Source organism: Mytilus galloprovincialis, chromosome 1, assembly GCF_965363235.1.
Source record: "Mytilus galloprovincialis chromosome 1, xbMytGall1.hap1.1, whole genome shotgun sequence".
Classification (NCBI taxonomy): domain Eukaryota; kingdom Metazoa; phylum Mollusca; class Bivalvia; order Mytilida; family Mytilidae; genus Mytilus; species Mytilus galloprovincialis.
In genome coordinates, this window is record NC_134838.1 from 11,739,357 (window position 1) to 11,758,222 (window position 18,866).

At 31.3% G+C, this 18,866-nt stretch overlaps 1 protein-coding gene across 2 annotated transcripts in view; it reads left to right on the forward strand.

The window, feature by feature from the left end:
• Positions 1-18,866, forward strand: part of LOC143065273 (cyclin-dependent kinase 17-like) — a 56,693-nt gene that overhangs the window by 15,176 nt on the left and 22,651 nt on the right. The window contains exons 1-2 of one of the 2 annotated variants that reach the window (XM_076238748.1): positions 6,852-7,329; positions 15,819-15,952. In XM_076238748.1, coding sequence (XP_076094863.1) covers positions 7,080-7,329; positions 15,819-15,952 — 384 coding nt within the window. In that variant the 5' untranslated portion in view covers positions 6,852-7,079. Of the gene's footprint in view, positions 1-6,851; positions 7,330-15,818; positions 15,953-18,866 lie in introns of those variants that run through there. The other variant, XM_076238757.1, reaches the window with a different exon arrangement.

An 18,866-nucleotide genomic window follows, 5' to 3' on the forward strand; every position in this document is an offset into this window, starting at 1 on the left:
CAAACTCAAGTACCATAATTATACACCAGCTGGTATTATATAGATTGAGGGATTACTATTTGCCTTGGCCTTAATAAAGGGGTTATATTTCCTTTAATAACCCAGAAGTAGGATCATTAGATGAATTACCAACTCAATAATCATTGATGGAAGGCTCAATCAAATCTGTATGGGTATTAAGACTGCAGGATGTTCAAGTTATATACAGTAATAATGCAAATTACTCTGTATTGTGTAAGAGACATTAAAGGATAAAAATTAAGTTATGATTTGGAAAGGAAGGCATTGTCGTCTAGACTTTGTAAGTAATGAAGGCAGAAATGTTCCCTCATAACCAGTAATTGGTCATTTTGTTCAAAAGGTCAAACTAACATAGATTGTTATACATTTCTATTATCAGATTTTAATGGCAGAAAGTATGTCATAATAATGGTGCAGTTGACAGCATCTATGTCTTTATTCTTTTATGATATGGTGGACTGTTCAATAACATCTTTAAAAGCCATTTTAGCCTTCAGATTGAACAGTTTAAACTGTTAAGAGTACCTGGTATAGGTCTGGTATGGTTTTGACATTAACACTTTTTGATATATGTTCTCCTATTTATTTGTATTGTAGTCCTGTAATATTATATGTTGTCACTTTAATGTTATATTTAAAGTCATAAGAAACGAGTGACCAGTGAAAAATAACGTTCTTCCAATTCTTACACCAATGCATATAAACATCATAAACTTAGTCTTCGGTGCACGAATTTATCATTTTTTTCGTGTAAATTTCGTACAATCGTCAATTATTTTTTTTTCAATCGGTCAGTGTTATTATAAAAATATGGCAGGTAATTAATGTTCGTGTTTTGAAGCCGAAGTTTAACGATTGTCACCTGTTTGTCAACAATAAACAAAAAATCAACAAAAAAGCATGGAAATTGAGCATGTGTTTAACATGTAAATTCAGATAATAGTTTATTTTAAGGACATCCATGCGTATTGTGGTCACCAGATTTTTACACGATGGGTCACATTGAGGTCACTTTGCATACGGAAAATATGTCGGGGGAATTCCTTCCTGGAAGGAAGCAATTAAAATAAGGTAAACTTCTTCTAAATTTGAATAAATTAAAGAATTTTCTTCAGTAAAAAGTATATGTACATAAGTTTTATAATGAAAACTATCCATTGAGTTATAAAAAAACATGCATTATTTTATTTTGATTTGAGGTTTCTTATGACTTTAACATTGCCATTAAAGTTTAAGGTTTGGCAAGCTACAAAACCATGTTCAACCCATCATTTTTTTCTTTAAAAATGTCCTGTACCAATTCAGGAATATGGCCATTTTTATATTATAGTTGTTTCTGTGTGTGTTACAATTTAGCGTTGTGTCGTTTGTTTTCTCTTATATTTGAGTGTGAATTCACATTACTGTAAGAAGTGTCACAGTGCTTTTTTATCCCAATGAGCAAGTGTTACTGACAATTTACTTTGAGATGGCCCTAGTTTATTTTACAGACTCATTATATTTTAATGTTATGCCTTTCAATATTTCTACAGGGTTGAAATAAGAAAATGGCTAAGTTACTTGATTGTCAGAAATAATGTATGCTTTTTTTAGCTCATCTGGTCCAATTGTCCAAGTTAATTGTAAATTGACCACTCTTTAAGTTGATTTAATCATTTAGAATACTTGACTGTACAGTACATGTATATTGTATACAATTTGCATTGGTTGAAATCAAGTAGGCAATTCACCTTAAATTGAATCTACACAAACATTTCACTGTCTGTCCACTTTTAAAAAAGCATTGTGCCAAGCATTGAAACCCAAATAATGAACACAATGAATATGAAACTGGCCTTTCGGAGGCCAAACCTTCATTATGATATTTTGGGTCTTTGGTTGTAAACAAAAAGCAATTAAGTTTCTATTCAGTGTCTCATTAAAAACCTAATGATGCAGGATGGAGGATCTTTAGCTTATTGATTTAATGAGTTTTAACTAGCTTTACATTAATTGATTCTTGTCAGCATGTCTTAAGGACATTATAGATTAACCTATATGACATCATATCACATATTAAACTTAGTGCAGAAAGATAACTTTGTATGAAAGTTAGTGTACATATGTATGCTTTTGATGTCATAATTAGGACATTATAGATTAACCTATATGACATCATATATTTTACATATTAAACTTAGTGCAGAAAGATGACTTTGTAAGAGAGTGAGTGTTATGCTTTTGATGTGGTCAGGAAAAACAATTTTAACCCACAAATGTCCGTCCTCCTTTTGTATTGATTACAGTTTATTAGATTAAACACTCTAACAGTCAGTAAGTTGTACAAAAGACATGATGAACATGCAGTTATTAGTTATAATCTTGCTATAGGTCAGTCAGTGTAGTAAGAATAAGGCCAAGTCAATGTAATAAGTTGTTTTAATGCACCCTTTCAAAACAGTTTTAGACATATTTTTAGGTCTTTAAAGTGCAGACAGGTTTAACCTTTATATTTTGGCTCTTATTGCATTTAAGCTCTCTAATGTTGTTTTACAAATTGTTGATCATGAGTGTATCTGAAAAAGATTTTAGGAACTGTGTTATGATTGGCAATGAGACAACTATCCACTAGAGAACTTTGGGATATCCTCAAAAGTCCTTGACAATGAGACCATTATCCTTCAGAGTCCAAATGATGTGCATGCTAAGAACTATTTAAGGTGATTATATGGCCCTCAACAATCAATAAAAGCCATACCATATAATCAGCTATTAAAGGTCTTGACATGCCAAAATGTGAAATAATTCAAACAAGAACCAACAGCCTAATTTGTGACAAAACAGATATCATATTGAAGCAGCCCTTTTTTGTAAGGGTTTGTTTGTAAACATCCATTAGCCTATGAAAAGGTCATAGCATACTATTCTGTGTCAAGTGACATGCAATTAAATGAAGCAAAAGTAAAAGAAGAAAAATAGGCTCTGCTTAAGAAAATAAAAGAAGGCCATAGTTTATATGTAATTCATGTTGATACAAATATAGGAATTATATGAACTTTTTCTTTAAGCATGTATAAGAAATCAAATCTATTTTGTTTTTTTGTTCAACTTATATGTTACCCCTATGAGACTCCAAGCATATTTTCAAAAATGAATTGGAAAAAATACCCAATAGTCACAATTCTGCTTTTACATGCCTATAGGATATTCCAGGTAAAAATATGAAAATTGTCTTATACTGATAAGAATATTGTCTACATGTGCATGTATGCGTAAATCTTAATGATAAGTAGAAATGACAATGACATATTCCCATTGATAAATAAAGGAGCATAAAGAATGGCATTATGATTATGCAATCTTTTGTTAAACATGCTGAAAAAGATATTTTTTTATTTACTACATTAATTTCAGCAGTCAGAGTTTGATGAACTCCAGAAATCCACAAAATACTAATTTTAATTGAAATAAACCTGAATAAAAGACAACAATTTGATTTGCTGGTGCATATGTAAACAATCTGTTATCTGTTATGTTTACATGGTGAATTCTATCAATAAGATATTTGTGAATGATGCTGTGGTACAATCAGGGATCAATGCTATGGGATTGGCTGTGAAGTATCTGTTATTCTCATGAGGCAGGTTTTTATGAATGAAAATGTATTTTCCAAGACAAACAATATAAGTGAGGTGGTAAATTTGATCAAAACAATTCTTCCTGAAGACTATCTAAATGGTACCTAGTGCATAATTGATTGCTTTCTGTGGCTGACTTTCATCTAATCCATAGTTTAATATTCAAAAGTAACACTTTCTGTTTGTTATATAACTTGAATGTTAATGCCCTTATATTCTGTAACCTTGTACATATAAGGAGGTTTGTTGTAACCTTTTGGAAATATATAAAATGGTAATTCTATAATATTAAAAAATCACTAATCATTATACTGAAATCATATGTGTCATTGTATTGAATATGCTACATTGTATTTTAGATATAACGTAAGAATTAATTCAATATAAAAATGCAAAATTTGAAATTAGAGTATTAATATATCAATTACACTTCATTTGCAAGGAAGAAAAGATCAAATTAAAGGTGAAACAATGGAAGAGAAAAATAAAGCAGATAATGCCAAAGTTCATTTAAATCTCTGTGATGCAGAAACAAGCATTTTACACTTGAGAAAATGTTGACTTATATTTGGTGTATGGAATGATTGGAAGGTCATGAAGGTGACAATGTCTGTCATCTTACCTTGACCTCATGTTCATGGTTTATTAGTCAATGTTAAGTTTTCATGGTTCATTAGTCAATGCTTTAAGTTTTCATGGTCCATTAGTCAATGTTAAGTTTTCATGGTCCATTAGTCAATGTTAAGTTTTCATGGTCCATTAGTCAATGTTAAGTTTTCATGGTCCATTAGTCAATGTTAAGTTTTCATGGGTATATCAGTTCTCAGATGCTACATGTATTAGCAATAGGTCAACTTTATTTGGAGTTAAATGATTGCATGGTGAACATGTTGTCTGTCATGGTTCATCTGACCTTGACCACATTTGTATGGTTCATTGGTCATTGTTTAATTTTTGTAATTTGGTAGGTTTCTAAAACACTAGTAGCAATAGGCTTGCTTATATTCTATGTACAGTTTGGTTGAAGGAAAATATCTGGTGGTGTTAATCCGACCTTGACCTTATCTACGTAAGTCTTTATGTTCGTTGTTGATGTTTTGTATTTTGAATTCTGTTTCAGTTTATTTGATTTGATTTGTTCGTCATTTCATCTTAATTACTTCATTTATATCAACTCCTTTAGTTATGTCAAACCATAAGCTTGGTATAATGACCAAAGTTTCCCTAAATTAAAGTTTGTGTAACATGAAGTTGAGTGAAACTTAGTAAAACTTCCAAGTTCTAACAACAACAACAACCAACAACAACAATACTTTATTTTAAGAGGGTTACACAGTTAGCTATAACTAATCTTCCCTGAGGCCCTCATCATGAGAAATCAAACAAAATGCAAACATATACATTGCATACTTTAGTATAAAAAGTCAAGTATGATAAAAATGTTCAATACAACTTGATGAAATGTGATGAAAAAATAAACATGATAACAGTTTTCAATATTATTGATACAGCTAGGTTGATTTCAATAAATGATCTGTTATTTTGTATTTGAAAGAATAGTTATGAATCTTTTACACAATGCTTGTTACTACAAAACACAGATTACGTTGGAATTTGTGTGGTGTCACTGTTACCTTTATGCTTCTATACAAATGGAGAAATTGTTGAATTCTATTCTCTAACTTAAGTTTGCCTCAACCAAATATTATGAAACTTATACACAATAATATTACCACAAAATTTAGATCAAGCACGAAATTGGCTGGGTCATGTTCACCATTTTTGAGTTATGTCCCTTTATAACGTTATATGTAAGGTAGGACATCATCTGTGTTCCATGGACACATTCATTTCATATTTTAATGAACCTTTAGTCTGTTTTAAGAGCAATTTACACATTCTTTACATGAGGTTGACCTTTGTGATGGTTTAAGATATAGTAAACTTGTCTTAAATCTTGCAAAACATTTTCTACATTTCTGTTAACTCCTGTAGGAGTTATTAATCTCATGACTTCTAAATTCTTGTCTGTTTTTAATGTGGTAAATACAAATTATCATAATATAATAATCAGGCATTCTGATATTTATCTCATTTACCTTCAAAAGAGCAAATTTAAAGAGCAGTGCAGAAAAGTCATATTGCACATGGATGAAAAAGAATAAAAACAGTGAATTTATTTTAAATGAAGTTAATGTTAAAACAGATTTTCATGGCAGAATGTTCTGTACAAGATAAGACAAGATTAAACATATAAAACAACCTGATACTCTATCTGCTTCCTATCTGTACAATTATCATCTGAAGCATCTAGGCCATGGCAGAAGTTACCACAGGTCTTTGAAGAAAGGCTTGGATTACATTCTATCTAAAATCAAAATGCAATACTTGATTACTGGTTCGTTTTACATTTATTTGTGTATGAACTTCAATATAAATGGAGGCAGATTTTCTGGGAAGGCCACTTATATTCCTCAAGCCGTGTGATGGATAAATTGTAAAAATGTTTTAGATTTTCTGAACATGCTTTTGATCAAATTATTTTTGAATTGTGAAGCTGTAATACTGGATAATTGTGAATGAAATACCAGGATTTACAGGAAAAAACAGGATGATTTTACTAAACGGTAGAGGAATATCCTGTCTTCAGTGATCAATAAAAAATAACAATTATTATATAAACGTAAATGAAAGTGAAGAGAATTTTATACAAAAGATAAGTTAAGTGATAAAAAAGTTAAAACTTAATTTGAAAAAACTAGTGTTTGGAGATATGTTTTAAAATTTCATTTCCCAATATAATTATTGGAAGGTAGTTGCTGGAAAACTGTTCAGCAATATTTGGTATATATCACCATTTGATGACAATTTTTATTGAAACAGAAGCGTAATAATTGTGTGATAATTATTAGATACAAACCTTGAGGGAGTAATAATCAATATAAAATATTGTCATTAGGATATTGTAAATAATAGGAGGTAATTTAAACTATTGACATGTTATATGGTCCCTAATATGCATCCTACTGTGATTAGAATGGAGAGTGACCAATCCTTGGACATTACTGGTCATTTATTATAACATCTGCTATTTACATCTGTATGTTTGCTTCATGAATGGTGATACAATATTGTTTCCTTGCAAATTGGTCACTTCCTCCCAGGAAATTGACAAGACTAATTTTACACATTAAGTCCTGGTGTTTAGATGAAATTGTTTTTTTACATGGTTGATTGGAAAATAGTTTTGAAAGATAAACTAGATTAAGTGATTATGAACCTTCAGCTTATGTTATGATCTTGCTAGAAATGGACGTTACATAAGTGAAGAACAAATATTATTGTGAAAGGATATACATATAAAGAATCAGGAAGTGTTTGTGTAAAATGAATGTGTGTTTTATTTAATTGAATAATAAAATTAAAGGACTCAAAATTCACATGGATAAAATGCATCAATTTGAAAGTCGTAGTTTTCGCCAAAGGAAAGTGCTCACATTACAAAAGTTAGAGAAAAAGAAACCGTTTAGTCGGTCTTTATCTTTAATAAGTCGGATTAGAAATCTTTGGTCCCGGTCAGATAGTTCTTCACAGAGATCACCTGTTCCCACAACAAACATTGCTGTTACTCCGCCAAAGTTAAAGGAAGAACACGACAAAAATCATACATTGCCTAGAAATGCCAGATTAGGTAATTTTGTTTATAAATTATAATTGTTTTCTTTTTGAAATTTATTAACAATATCATAGTATTTAAAGATGTTACTTAATTTTATGGATAGGCCATGGCCATCAGCTTTTACAGCAGTTCTGTAATTTATCATTTGAAAATTATAAAGATGTTCATTCTCAAGACTAGTATTTTTCGCAAATACCCCTCAAGATATATCTGTTTAATTACACCCAATGTCTAAAACGCATTGATGATCGTGACTTTACAAGCGTCCAGTCGGATAGATTATTTTTGGCAAATACCACGGCAGAGAGGGTAAAAAAGGCATATCCTTTTTGCATATACCCAGGCAACGTTAAAAATGAACGATATTCATTTGATAGCAGTAAATTGGTGAAAAATACACTGGCTATTAACCAATCAAAACCAAGGATCTTTCATAAGGTGTAATTATTCTTGAATATTAAATTGGGCTCTATATTTTTAATTTTGATTGATTACCTGAGTTCTATAAGAGAGTGAATTTTGACTGAATTTATATAATAAAGATATCTATTTTTCATTGATTGTAAACAATGCATGGATAAAAAGAAAATTATAAGGAAGTAAAATAAAAACTAGCAATATCTCTGTGCTCTTATGAGCATGATGAATTGATTGGTTTTTGTTATTCAAGTAATTCAAAGCACTGGGAAAGGGTTATTGGGCAGCTGTTCATGCAGCATCATTCGGCTGTCCTAAGTAAAGGGAGGGTTCAGCCCTCAGAAACATGTTTCACCCTGTCACATTCTTTATGTGTGGTTGCTGATTGCTATCTGCCGTATTAATTTTGTTTGTTAGTTTTAAGCATTATGTAGGTTGTTGGTTTTCTCTTTTGAATTGTTTCACATTTTGTTGAGCTAGCCTACTCTAGTCTTTATAGCTTTTTATACAGTATGGGTTTTCTCATTGATGAAGATGTGAAATGGCATATTTTGAAATTGCCCATATATCAAAGGAAAACTGTGTGTAATGTACTCCTTCTAGAAGGTGTTAATAAATATTTCAGACAAAGAAAGAAATGAAATTACTATAACTGAATAAAGAATGGTTCGATCATATTTTAAAAAAACGCTTTCTTAAACTTATAGTTATCAATAAAATAGATTAAATTTGTTGACTTGATGAAAACTGTAGATGATTAAAAGTTTTATAAAGATTCAAATCTTTCTCCTGAAAATCAATTTGAAATATGATTTAAACAGTAACATCTTATGTACAACATAGTAACTTAGTTACTGCAGGTTTTATACCTTTTGATAATGCTGGATTCAACAATGTTAAGTGCAATATTTATTTCACCTTGACCCTAAAATATGTTTTATATCAGTTTTAGTTGATTAATTGATATTGAATGTAAACTAAGTGCTGTGTATCATATAAAGATAAGACACCAACTTAGAACCATGCTGAATATGATCTAGACATTTCCTATAGAGATAATTCATGTGGGGCCTTATCATGATGACCTATTCCTATGAAATCATTCTAAGGTTTCATCTTTGACCTATTTGTTGAACATCTCAACTTAACTGTCAAGAAAAAATTCTGAGGAGCAGTGCTAATCTTTCAAGATCAATGCAAGTTTGCTGTCAGCTAGTGTTATTTATATAATAATCAGAACTAAACAATAGATTACGCAGCAGTTATAACAAAATTCTTTTCTATGTATTTATCTGTTTAAAGTTCAATATCCTTTAGCATTATTCCTTGAAGTTTCTTTAAAATCAGGAGAAAATCATTCTTTATAACATATATAATGATAGAACTCTTACCCTTCACATGCTTAATGATTTCATTTGCCCCCTTTTTGTGGCACAATAATCAAAATTGATATTTGTTTCTAGGCAATCATACCCTATCTCTTTATTTTGTATTGTCCAACAATTGCTGAATATATGTTATATTGTATGACCTGTGATTCTTATGTTTGTTTGTAATAAAATGTAATATGGGCATGAAATTCTTAGATGCCTCGTGAAAGGGAGATGCTATACTCTCTGCCCAACAAGAACCCTTTCATTAACATGAACAATGAGGGGCTCAAATGAATGAAAAATGCATAACATAATGATCTCGCCCCATTTTAGTTGTTAACATATTGGCTGACATTTAAAGAACATTTTTGAATAACAGCCTGATTTATCATGCAAATGAAGTGCAACTAAAATGCTTGTTTGCACATGGTTGCATGATAGTTTGAAAGATTATATGTTCTATAAAAAATAACTACACACTGCACCTGGCTTTGATTGCATTATTCAGTTCACATAGGTAGTTTATTTATAGGCTTGAAAATTTAATGTTGAAGAGTTATTTCCTTTCAATTAATACTTATGTTTTATATCCAGTGGCAAACATTACATGGATATCAGAATGAGGACATGTTTAATGGCTGGTATGAAAATGAACCCTGCTATGAACTTATTTTTAGAATGCTAGTTCACAAACTAACAGTCAGTTAAGGAAAACGATGTCATCCTACTTTGACACTGCCCTAATCTAGTGGCAGATCCAGGAGGGTGGGAGGGTTTTGGGATTGGAACCCCCCTTTTTTTGTATGATCCATTCATTTGAATTGGTAAATATGGATGGAAATCCCCCATTCCCCTGGGTTGGAAACCCCCTCTTTTAAAAATGCCACATATACATGTATATAGGCTACTAGCAATGTATATATCTTTACCATTGACTTATCTTTAAATGACACATTTTTGTTGTCTATAAACCATTTGAACAGTTTTCAAAATCAAAATGTGTGTGGTTTTTGAAGCGTAGATAATCCCATTTCATCTTGACATTAAAAAACTAATGGAAGAGCAATACAATTATGTCATCTTTTTAAAGTAAATAAACCTTGAAACAGCTAATTTCCTGTTTGTAATAGAAATATTAGCCATAACATCTGATACTTGAGGTACTTTCTGTGTCAAGGTTAATTTTTATGGATTTTTACCTGCTCCAACTAAGTAGCACATGCACGCTCAAAAAGTAATGAAATATTGAACTTTACTACAATTTTTTTAATTTACCATATCTATTAATCTCACTGATAACAGTGAAACAGTCTTTGAAAAAATATGATTAGAAAGATCATAAACAGTTGAAAAATAATGTGGTTGATTTTAGCACTTTATACACACATTGGCAATTTTTATTTTTAAAAAGATTCAGAACAAAAAAAAGATTTGAAATAATTGAAGACTAAGGCTGTCAAGCATTTATGTATGAAAGAGATGCAAACGGTTGCTCTAATCATTTATACCCCCACATTCACATTAACCAGGAATTACTAAAGAGATACACATTTTAGTTTGATCTGCATTGTTTTTGTTTGATTTTATCTTTGTCATTCCTCCCTTGGGGACCTTAAATGGAATAATACAATTGATTGATCTATTTTTGTGGAGGTTTTTTTACAGTTTTATAAGAAATTTGTTGCATGATACTATTTAGCTCACAGACCCATTGGGGACATTGCAAATGTTTGTCATTGTCTAGATGGCTTTCAGCATGTGGGATAGCAGAATTAGCAGGGATAATAAACAATTAAAGTGTAAAAACGTTCCCTTGCTGATTGAAATATGCTTCCAATAGTCTCTATTGTTGATTATGTACCTTTCAAGGTTCAGTTTTATATCAATATAAAAGGAACTAAGTAGCAGGACATTGTTTTTGATATGTTTACAACCTGGTTTATAGTCAATGTTAGTGCAGACTGTCTGTCTAAAAAACCAAACCGACTCAAGGCAAATGGTTCTTTCTGGGTAGGCAGGCTACCTCCACCAATGAATAGACTGTCCCCTGATATAATAACCTGATATAAAGAGCACTGAATGTGGCAGTAAACAACAAAAATATTTCAACCATTTAATCAGTCTTATTACTGTCATAGCAATCTTAGGTTAATTTTCCTAAAAATGCCCTGAACCATTGTGAAAACTATTAACATGCTGATGCACCATTATGCCTTTGGAAGATTTTGATGATGAATGGATTACTCTACTTGATGTATTACAGTTTAGCTAGAATTTGTGATTTGAATATAAATATTCCATCAAGGATGCTGATGTTTGTAAACATGAAACCCCACATAACTACTGATATGGGTCATTGTTTTATGTTCAGGTATCCTGTAGAGTCCATTGATAGGTTCTATGTTGCTACTGAGATAAAACCTTTGATTTCTTGTAAGTTTCTACAAACTTTATGACAGGAGTTATAAAAGTGGAACATTAAGATAATGTTTAACCTCTAGGTCAAGGATTATATTAGAATGTTAATTTCAGCTCTTTGATGTCCGGCATGTCTCAGAATGTATACAGATATCAAACTAAATATGGATATCTCTGCAACTGTTTTGAAATTAAATTCCTTTTTTCTCATAAAATAGCATTGATTTGGTATACATTATCATCAGGGTTCATCAGTTGAGCAAATGATTATTAATGGTATCGAAAAAAATAAATGAATATAAAACAGAAGTTAAGCAGTAGTTTTGAATAAAAGGATATATGGGGAATACATTACATCAATTAGACAGCTATCATTGGACACAAACAAACCAAAAGGACCACATATAAGTCATTAACAAGAGATTAATGTCAAAACAATTTGTCAAGGTTTCTTCTGTTCAGAGTCTAGAAAAGTAAGCAACTATCAATCTTCTGACATTGCAACTTAATATACTGGGTATGCATTATTATTTGTTGAAGACCCAAATTTTGAAGATTTCATAAGCAAAGGAAAACCACAAATTTTAAATGTTCCGTGAAGTTCAAGTGTTCCTTAGTTGGCTTGTACAGGCTTTTGCAATCACCTATCCACAAACATATAATTTGTCCTCATTTCACCAAAATTAATTTCAATGTTTACAGTATCTTTTAAAATCTTTTGCCTATGGCCATTTTATAAATGGCTAAATGTTATTTTTTTATCATAAACTTTTGTCTTAAAACAACATTTCTGTTTTGGAGGGAGCTGCAATGATGTAAACCTTCCTCAATTATCAGCTATATATCGAATCTAAGATTGAGAAAAAAAAAACCAACTGATAAATACATCGAATAGTTACGTGCATGTCAACATGCTAAAATCTATATGTATACGATTTGTCTTTTAACTGGAACAATTTTGCATGATTGTCTTGCACTTTTTAGAATCTTGTAGAACTGGGAGTGAAGCCATTACATAACATATAGTATCAATATCAGGATAAACATATCATCAATTTTATCATCCTGATTATTTCTGTAAAATTATTACTCTCCTTTTAGATAAGCTTGTCATCTATATTATGAAATTGTGAGGCACAAAATTTGAAGTCTGTCAGGGACTGGTACCACAATGATAAAATATGTGTGGAAGGTCTCCAGTGTTAAACTATAAATGATTGGGTAGAAATTGCCGAGGGTGTTTAATCATCTTTCTTGGCAGGAAGGAAATTAAATCTGATGCCTCTCTATTATTGCTGCATCTATTTTAACAGCTGTCAAGTGTGGTTTACTTAGTTTTTGTTTCAGTGTTAATGTCCTACCCCATACATGCCATATTACAATAAAGTCAGTAGTTTTAAAACAGTCAGAAATTGAACTGAAATACGGGAAGAGGCTGAGCACTTTCATTATAAACTCTAAAAGTCATTATCATAAGCTCAACTATGTACATGTATGATAAACTTACAAAAAATGTGCTTATATAATATGTGTTGAAAGTGAAGAGCTAAATGTTTAGGGTCAAATATGAATGGCTTAATGTCTTAGAGTCGAATATGAATGGCTGAATGTGTAGGGTCAAAGTTGAATGGCTGAATATTTTGGGTCAGATTGGAATGGCTGAATGTTGGGTCAAATATGAATGGCCAAATATTCAGATATGAAATATAAAAGAAAGACTATGTGTTATAAGCAGTCAGTGAGACAACTCTCTGCAGGAGACCTAATGACATAGAGGTTACAACTATGGGTCACTCACTCACTCACTGTACAGCCTTCGTCAATGAGCTTAAAAGTCAACCAATGAATAACAGGCTTTTTGACTTTTTTTTTTTATAAGGAATAACAGAGTCAGACATAGTTTTGTATGTTAATTGGAAGGAAAATAAAAGTGTTTCAGAAGCACAAAATGTTTATATACAGTGCTTCTAATATTATTTCTATTCTAATTTAATACTATAATAAAATGATTAGAAATGAAATATACATCCTCAAAATGTGAATCTGATTGCACAATCTTTGATAACAATCACACTTGTATTGAACCTTGGAATTGAGGGCAGATGTCAATCGATTGAAAGTCATGTGCTACAGGACATAATACATTAGAATCATGGTAATAGACAGTGTGCTTTTCTTTCTAGGTATATAGGTTAAAAAATTCTACGAATACTTGAAGAACATTTTATTTGCCTTGTAGGAATTGACTAATCACTCCGTTTTATGTCTGTCTCAAATAAATCTAATAATTTTAGAATTTACATTGGATAATGTAATGGAATTTGTGATTTGATATTTCCCTGAAATGTTACATCTGACATTTCACTTTCCTGATGAATGTACTTTTACAAAAATCAAAGGATATGATTTGCCTTATGTAAAAAGACATGCAATCATGACATTAACCTCTCAAACGGACTTTCTGCTTCAAAATTGATTTTACTAACTTTTCTTTTAACTTTATATGTGTAAATTTCCTCATTAAATATGAAGCAATACAAAGGCCTTGTTTAAGCTGAAGCGCAGGTTAAATTGCAGCATAATTAAGGGTTGTCATGCTACATTGCATGAGTTTGGTAGAAGAGTTACATCATTGTCTGTAGGTTGGTATTGTTTGTTCACTTTATTATAGGCAATCAGGTTTTTCTGGTCATAAATTGTTTGAATGGTAATTAACCAATTTCCATTCTATAGTTTTGTGACCATAAATGTCTCCTATGATTGTTCAGTTATTCCATGGTGAGGTATTATTAAGTCCATGGTGAGGTATTATCCATGGTGAGATATTATTAAGTCCATGGTGAGGTATTATTAAGTCCATGGTGAGGTATTATTAAGTCCATGGTGAGATATTATTAAGTCCATGGTGAGGTATTATTAAGTCCATGGTGAGGTATTATTAAGTCCATGGTGAGGTATTATTAAGTCCATGGTGAGGTATTATTAAGTCCATGGTGAGGTATTATTAAGTCCATGGTGAGGTATTATTAAGTCCATGGTGAGATATTATTAAGTCCATGGTGAGATATTATTAAGTCCATTGTGAGGTATTATTAAGTCCATGGTAAGGTATTATTAAGTCCATGGTGAGGTATTATAAAGACAAACACAGCAGCTGTAAATGTATCAAATAGCATTATTGGTATATAACTGAATATGAAACATAATATTATGGTTAAATATTTAAAACTATTTACTGTTCTTCATTGACAGCTGGGACTAAATAAATGGTCTTAGTCTTGTAACATTTGGTATTTAACTAACTCATTGTGTCCTTCCTGTACTATTTATAGAAAAGTACAGCCACCGATACAATAGCAAAGTATGGTAGGATTTCATATCAATAGGTTGTCAATTATTATAAAAAAAAGTGTTATGATTGCCACTGTGACAACTATCCATCATAAACCATTTGATGAATTTGTTGGCAAATTTTTTTGTAAGCTTGCTTAAAGTATCTTAGAGCTTGCATTCAGTAACTGTGAGCATAGGCATAAAGTGTTTAGTAAGCCTTATGGTTCATCGGTCTGTACATATGTGTCAAAATTAGAATCCATTCTTTTACATTGCTTTAATGAAATGTTATGAAACTAATACACAATGCTTATTGTAATATAAGACAGATCAGTTTTCATGAATTACAAGCTGTTTAAACAATGCATACTCATTATGCACAAGCGATTCAATCAAATTTATAGTCAGTGATAGATATTATGTTAACATTGAAAACATGTTGAAAGTTTCTTTAAGGTGAACAGTCAACAGGATAAAGTCAATAGGGAAGAACTTATGCTTTTACACTCTTTTTTTTAACACAAATTAAAATATTCAATACCAGAAATTACATCAGTCATATGCTGTTTTTCAATAAATGTTTTTTTCTATTTTTGGAGCAATGATATTTAGTTAAAATAAATTTTATAAAATATAACTGGTGTGGTATGTCTTTATATTCTATCATTTATTGTGCATCAAAAGACCTTATTAACATAACAGTTACATACAAACACACAATTTAAGGATATCATGATTTCATGCATTCTATCAACCTTCCATAATCCTTTCAATATTTTTTTCTGTTGTATTCTCAGCGACAGATCATTATTGGAGGTGGTATCCTTGGTCAAGATGACAGTTATTATTTGTCCATATTAAAATGTTTATCCATGAGTGTACAATATTCGTTCGTTATTGGTTCTCGATTAACATTCATTACTTAAAAAGAAATTGAAAAAACTATTTTTTATGTTGTAGGTATAGTACATGAAAATCCCAGAATATTATCTGATGGAGAAAGTGAAGAAATCTCAATCACATCCACTCCTGGCAGCAGGGAGGACGTTGTCTCAGCAGTTAGAATGAGGAACCGACAAAGAAGATATAGCCAGGTAGGAGCACCTATGGGTACACACTGTGACCCTTTATTGTATGTCCTAAATACACATATAAGCCAGGTAGGACGACCTATGGGTACACTCAGCAGCCCTTTATTGTATGTCCTAAATACACACATTAGCCAGGAGGAGGACCTATGGGTACACACTGCAACCCTTTATTGTATGCCCTATATACACACATTAGCCAGGTAGGAGCACCTACGGGTACACACTACAGCCCTTTATTGTATGTCCTAAATACACCATTAGCCAGGTAGAAGGACCTATGGGTACACACTGCAGCCCTTTATTCTATGTCCTAAATACATCATTAGCCAGGTAGAAGGACATATGGGTACACACTGCAGCCCTTTATTGTATGTCCTTAATGCACACAATTAGTGCATTTTTTCCAAAATTTTAAACTCACAACATGCACAATGCAAATATTTTCAAGTCATAATGTCCATTGACACAATTTTTCTCAAATGACCCCTGGTCAACTAGGGCAGTTCATTCATAAAATGGAAATTGGAAACTCAATTGAGAACACATGAACTACAAATACAAGTGTAGAGTAATAATAAACAAAATCAAGTGTATAAGTGAACACTGCATCAATTGTGTACAAACATACTTTAATATATGATATCAGGTTGAACTTTAATTTCAATTCTAGTCTTGGATGATTAGAATTGATTACTGATCCCCAGTATGAACAAACAAGTTGTATTTTCCTTAATTTATTGTAAATTTTGATGTGGTTTGTGTTGAAAACACATGGCTAGATATTCAGTAGACCCTTTTCCATTGTTTATGGAGTAAAACTAATTGTTTATAATGATATTGTAATTAGTTCTGTCAGGGTTAGGGTCATTTCCTTGGTTAGATCTCTATCAGCATGATCAGTACTAGGAAAACCTCATAATGGGTTATGATGATACACATATAATATGTTAGGCATATTGTAAAACACAGGCCAATCTTGATTGGATAGACTCATGACAGGCTTATAAAATGGAATAGAATGAAAATCTCACTCTAGAATAATCTGATGAATGGCCCAGTTAGGCACCCATATTGCACACACTGCCGTAATATTAGAATGGAATAAACCTGGTGTTACAAAACACCTACCCATATTTTACAGTATGCCATTGAATCAATAGTTAACAAGAGTAGACTGCAGGAGATTAATGAGGAGTTAACCTTACTTTACCCTCCTACACATTAATTAACAATTCTTTGCATTTTTGTCAATACACGAAATGCCTCATTTTGTTTTTTCTTGTCAGCTGATTACTGATAATGATAAATTGTTTGTAGTACGATGATATAGATGGTCAGTAAGTACAATGATATAGATGGTCAAGGATTGATGGTCAATGAATTAGAACTGGTTTGATATTCAGTGTGTAATAATGAAGCAATTCAATTCTTTCCTCTCCGGTAATAGCTTTAGAATCCATCAATGTCCATTAAGACCTTGAACTAATATGTAGATATAAAAAAGAAGATGTGGTATTATTGCCAATGAATCAACTCTCCACAAGAGACCAAACGACACAGAAATTATTAGCTATAGGTCACCTTACGGTACAGATGTCTTCTAAAGAAAGTTAAAAAAATAATTAAAGGATGATATGAAGTTGTCTTAAGAGATGTGGCGTGATAGCAAATAAAATAACTATTCATAAAGACCAATTGGCTGGATTGTAAAAAAATACAGGTCACTGGTTAGCCTTCAACATTGAGCAAAATCGACACCCTATAGAAAGCTATAAAAGGCTCTGGTAACACAAAATATAATAAAGAAACAATTCAACAGAGAAAACCCTGACTAACATTAATATGTTAGTACCATGCAGGTTTATAGTTTTGAATTTTTTCATACATTTTTTTTTACGGTCTTAAAAATTATTTTAGAAATTTGAAAACTACAAAAATGACTCATTTTGTGGGCCTTTCCTTGGCATTTTGTAAAATGCCTCTTTATTTGCTACAAAGACAATAAGACATGTTTATTTTGACAGTTTTCTTTGCACTTTCAAGTATAGTATTTTCTGTTTCAATGCCTATAAAATGGTACTACCTGATGTATGTATAATTGGTGCTTTTTTTTACTTTTGCCTTGATGAAAGCACATGATGCTTCTGAATTAAAAGATCAGGAATTTTCATAAAAATTAAAACAGAGGTAAAACAATCTGATCTAATATCATATTGCAGATTTAAACAACACATTGTCTATATAGTTAGGAGTATTACCCGCTGTATTTTGAAGCAATAGGAAATTGTTTCAATAATCAGTAATGTGACTGCCCTGTTGTTGCGAAGTTTAAAACAAACAGAAAGTGCAGAATACCACTTTTTTGAGATTCAATGAAAAACAATGTTATTTTTCGCCATATTTGGAAACTGTTGATTGGATGTTTCCTTTTGCTTCCTTGTTCAGTTGGAATTCCTGTTTCCAGCTGACTTCACTAATTCCTGGAGAAATATTTCAAAAGTAATTTCCTCAACGAACTCTTCTTCTATCTAATAAATTAGGTTTATAAGAATAGTTTTCTGCAGTAAGATTCCACAGTGCTTTCCTAGAATAAAAGTTAAGTTCATATTCCTATTAACTGAAAAACAAACAACTGTCTTATCCTTCAGCTTGCAAATTACTTAAGGATTATGTCCAATTCATAATGAGAATTATATAATGTACACAATAATGCAATGTTTTCAAATTTCTCCAAATTTAACTGTAATTGCCAAATACATTGTTGTTGGTTAGATTATTTTTAGGGGACTGGTTCTTGAGGGATCAGTTGTTTATAGTCATTTAAATTTTATAATAAAATTTCTGACTTAAAAAAACCTTAGTACTTTGCTGTATAAGAGCAACCCTGTATTGATGAAAACATAAGGTTTTTTGAATC